Below are 5,000 nucleotides of genomic sequence, written 5' to 3' on the forward strand. Positions count from 1 at the left end.
AGAGCAGCCCTAAACATGTGTTACCGCTATCCCCAATCATGTGGATCGATGTTCTGTCCTCTAAGGCTCGAAGTACATTTAGGGTGTGATGCCTGCTCAGTGCGCTCTGCTGCTGGGCAACTTTTTCAAGAAAGATGGCGATGCGCAACAATAACATAGTGATGCATTGCGCTATTGATTATGTGACACTATGGAGTTGTGCCAGCGCCCACTAAACAACTTCAATCCAAACTCCACTCATAATAATTTTACCATGATTTCATCTTTCAAAATATAGCCCCTCATCATAGACCGAAGAAGAATTAAGACGAATGAAGAATTAAACGAGGATGATAACCACCAAACCAAAGGCGAAACAATTTGGTGCAATTCAAATGCCAGGTTGCAACAGTGATAGTCTTTTTTTTTCAACTTACGTTTGTTTAAATGTAGCATGTATAAAATGTAAATGGTTTTATGTATCAATAGTTGTATCAATCTAAAAACGTGACTGTCAACATGTCACAAAATGTTATGCACCGACAAGGTGTAACCCCAATATCCACTTAGGCCTAATTCATAATTCATTACAGTATGTAACTGATGTAACGCTGGACAGTACAATTGCGCGCAACTTCTTCTACAGCCCCTTGCATAAACTCTCTCCCATCCACAACCAAGGATGCAGCATGCCCAGTGCTAGTGATGTCAAGTAAGGGTCATCAGGTTAGTCTCTATGCTTTGCTGGAGAGCGCAGAGGCACCTGCTTTGCGCGCGCCGGGGGTCACCGACCACCTCCATGCGCTCTATTCTACAACAGCAGCGTTTGAACTGGCTCTGATCAGAGCGATGGTCTGTCCTCTCACTGTGCGCCTCACAAGTGTTTATTCACTGGCCGATGGAGGAGTTTATCCATCACGGTCGAAGCGCATCCTTGTAGTGCCACCGCTGAATGGAAAAGAAAAACAATCAGTGATCAAAGGTAGATTGTTATACGGCGAGTTGAAAGTGGAGAGTTTGGAAGCTAAGAATGGATTTGTCAGGGTTAAGATGATAGATTTTGGAAATAACATCGAATTCCAAAAAATAAATTCTGTCCTCACAAAAGTTGGTATTTTTTAAACCAATAAACATATAATAATAATAATATCAATTACAACAGTATTATTATTATTATTATTATTATTATTATTATTATTATTATTATTATAACTCCAAATCCCGCCCACTTAACGAAAGTAGGCAACCTACTAAGGGTCCAAAGTTCAGCAAAGTTTGGCCGATAATGGTGGCCAATAAAAGCGCCTGAGCACAGTGTGTAAACAGTGTGTTACCTACAGCTCAGTCAACACACAGTCCGCAGCGCTCTGCTTTGCGCCATTTGCATGGAGCTTCGCTGTTCCCTGCCCCCTCATTAGCATGTGGTATATTGTCCTCCTTACGAAAGCATCATGGCAAGTCATACCACTCGGGCCAACGGGGAAGTGAGTCAAGCAGGTGTCTTTGAGAGGAAATTCACATAAACAGGGAAAGAACGGCTAGAGCCTGCCCCATATATTTGTATTCCTTTTGGTTTGTGTCTTTTTTGCCTTCATACAGAGACCTCATGAGATAGATCAGAGAAGTCACAACATTTTGAAGAGTGGACATTCATTTCAAAACTTTTTTGATGTTTGCAAAAATGGTGTCCAAGTTGACATCTTTGCAGCAGGAGCTGTTAAGCGCCCTGTTGGATTCGGGGGTGACCAAGGATGTGCTTATCCAGGCGCTGGACGACATGGACCCCACGCCGAACGGCTATGGAGTTAAACTCGAGAACTTACAGATGTCACCGTCAAGTTCTAAAATGAACGGGAGCGACACAGATTCCAAGCCGGTGTTTCACACGTTAACTAACGGACATGGGAAAGGAAAGCTATCCGGAGACGAGGGTTCTGAAGACGGAGATGATTACGACACACCGCCGATTTTGAAAGAGCTCCAGTCGCTAAACACAGAGGAGGCAGCGGAGCAGAGGGCAGAGGTGGACCGCATGCTAGCGTAAGTTTAACAGTCAGACATTCTTTTAGTCCCCCTTTAACTGGATAGAAAGATAATCTTATGTAGTCCCCATGCGCCATTGCACTCAAAAACTTAAAATATGCCTACCAAATGTGTTCAAATATTGAAAGGGAGTCCAAGTCACTCAAGTTGACTCTCCGCCTTGTCCAGAAAATCAAAATTAAATGTTTCAGAAATGGTGCAAATTTGGTGTGGGCTAATTTGTTGTTACTCCAGCATAACAGAATAATTCTGTCTGCTGGGCCCACTTCAATTATTCTCGTAAACCCATAACATTTAGGCTATATGAGGAGGCCTACGGGCCTTCTTCCGTGATGTCGAATTACGAACACAGAAACCCAGTTTAAACGCCGCGCCAGTCTTCTGCTTTCTGGTTATTAATTATCTACATAGTTGGCTATTTTATCAAAACAAAATATCAACTGAACAAGATCTATCCATCATTAACCAGGCGTGCGTCATGTCTGTAGTTACAATGGATCTATTGGCCTACTCCAAAATTCCTGCGTTTGGGTCTGTGCGTAAAAAGATCATAGGCTATACAAATTAAAAATGCTGATATTAAAACATTTGGTATAACAATGTAGAATCTTTCCCCCCACATTTGCAGGCCTATAAATTGATGTTGGCCTACCAAAGCTAGGGATCAGCAGGTGGAAATGACAAAATAATAACCTATTTTTGAAAAAGAGAAATGCGTATTTCTATTTTCTGTTAATAATTATGTCACGCTAATTAGGCCTATGTAATTATTACAGTGTAATAATGCTGTTGATTGTTGACGTAAAAAAAACAGTGGTGAAATTACCATTTTTTTAAAAACTGAAGGTGACATTTTCTTGTTTGGAATTCATTCAAAATTCATTGTAAGAGCAAAAATGCAGCAGCATGTTGTATACAAAAATCAAAACTAAACCACGTGGAGCAGAGTTATTATTAATTTTATTCTATAAATCATCAACTGAAAGATACACAGTGGCGTATGATTAGAGTGAATGGAGATCTGGTTATTCATTGTCGAAAGTTATAAACCAACATCTCTACAAGCTTAAACGCAGGCGTTCTCTAAATCAAACAGTCGACGTAAGATTTGGTACAGTTACACTCGCAGTAAGGCCGCGGAACCAGCAAAAGCAAAATGGCCAGGGTATGTAATCATCTTTACTGTTTTCGATATCGTTTATTATAAAGCAGTTCATCTTTGTGGCTGGTACAGCAATCTAATGCTATCGAGTTTCATAAACAAAAATGACTTCGGGCCAGGCCTGTAGCCAAGCGCAAAAAGGGCATTTTTTCTGGCGGATTTCTAAAACTATCCACCACTTTCAGGGCATGTCGTCGTTGACATAAAGCTTGCTGTTAGAATTACAGTAATTGGTGTTTGTCAAACTTTCTATGAAGTTTTGCGTCACCCATACCATTTTTGAGACATTGTTACGGGCATGGAAATAGTTAGACAATGCCCACTGATGTTTTATTTACCAATCATTAGAGCCTAATTCATAGTATTAGCAATAAAGCCTATTGAGATTATTAACACCACAAATATTTTCAAAACACATTACAAATAAAATGTAGGTCTATACGCATATAATGAAGACATAATGCATTGTTATTGCTTAACCTTGTCTGTCGAATAAAGTTGGTCTCAAGTTTTAAAGTATTTACAACCCACTGGTGAAATAGCTAACAATTGTTTATTAGGGTACTTAACAGTGGCTGTAGACGTGGTTACGACCTTTTCAGTCAGTGGCACTAACAAAATGAACAGCAATTAAACTTCAATTTCAGAGTGAAAAGGGTAGGAAAATGACCGTCTATAGCACACAGAGGCTTTGACCTCTTTGCCGTCACAGAGAATGCGCCAAGGACAGAACAATGCGCCATGCTTGTCCCGAAAAAAGAACTCGTTTTTCTTTTCAATTTTTTCACTTTTTGTGTTTTATTTCTACGAGCTCCTCCAACATTGTTCCGCCATTATTAAGTATGTGGATTTACAAATCTGTGATGTTTCCTGTCTGTTGTTTTGTCCCCAGCGAGGACCCGTGGCGCGCGGCTCGCATGATCAAAGGCTACATGCAGCAGCACAACATCCCACAGCGCGAGGTGGTGGACGTTACTGGCCTCAACCAGTCGCACCTCTCGCAGCACCTCAACAAGGGCACGCCCATGAAAACACAGAAACGAGCGGCGCTGTACACCTGGTACGTCAGGAAGCAGCGGGAAATTCTTCGACGTAAGTTTTTCATTTGTATTTTTTATTTTTATTTAGTTGGCTCGTTGATTTGCTTGCTGGCTTTGCATGTGGAAAAATATTGGTGATGGGAATGCAAGGTAAAGCCTATTTGCATGTGTGTATAGAAGTTATATTTGCTCTGAAGAGATCTTTTAAGCCATGTCAAATATAATAATTCACTGATTAAATTATGACAAAGGATTGAAATTGATGTAGGCCTAGTCTAATTTGAATTTGTGCACCAAAATAATATTTAGATGATTCTGTAATCAATGTGATATAATTATAATGTTCATCTAAAATGCTTAATTAATATGTTAACATATGTACTTTATATTATACAATGTTTTAGAGATTGCATAGAGAAAAATCTTCTCATTGTTTTTAATATAACACATAAATTAAATATTTGTGACAATGTTATAAATTTATGACAACCCGTGATTAATAAACCCGCCTGGATCAAATTCTACCCTCTCTCTATTCTTCCGCAGAGTTCAACCAGGCAAGTCATGGTTCTGTCAGTATGACAGACAAGGGCAGTCAGGATCAGGTGCTGTTTTTTTTCCCAGAGTTCAACCAGTCGGGCCAGGGGGGCATGGGGTCGCAGCCCGGCGAAGACCCGGCCGGCGAGCCCGCCTGCAAGAAGCTGCGGCGGAACCGCTTCAAGTGGGGGCCTGCCTCCCAGCAGATCCTCTACCAGGCCTACGATAGGCAGAAGAAC

The 5,000-nt window shown here is 40.8% G+C and overlaps 1 protein-coding gene across 5 annotated transcripts in view; it reads left to right on the forward strand.

Annotated features, from left to right (window-relative positions):
• The first annotated feature begins 1,516 nt into the window (after positions 1-1,516).
• hnf1ba (HNF1 homeobox Ba) overlaps positions 1,517-5,000 on the forward strand; it is a 31,104-nt gene continuing 27,620 nt past the window's right edge. For 4 of the 5 annotated variants that reach the window (XM_063204963.1, XM_063204965.1, XM_063204964.1 and 1 more), the window contains exons 1-3: positions 1,517-2,019; positions 4,077-4,276; positions 4,771-5,000. The exon at positions 4,771-5,000 is cut by the window's right edge and continues 44 nt beyond it. In XM_063204963.1, the coding sequence (XP_063061033.1) occupies positions 1,649-2,019; positions 4,077-4,276; positions 4,771-5,000 (801 nt within the window). In that variant the 5' untranslated portion in view covers positions 1,517-1,648. The remainder of the gene's footprint in view (positions 2,020-4,076; positions 4,277-4,770) is intronic. The other variant, XM_063204966.1, reaches the window with a different exon arrangement.

Source organism: Engraulis encrasicolus, chromosome 8 (assembly GCF_034702125.1).
Source record: "Engraulis encrasicolus isolate BLACKSEA-1 chromosome 8, IST_EnEncr_1.0, whole genome shotgun sequence".
In the NCBI taxonomy this organism is placed as follows: Eukaryota; Metazoa; Chordata; class Actinopteri; order Clupeiformes; family Engraulidae; genus Engraulis; species Engraulis encrasicolus.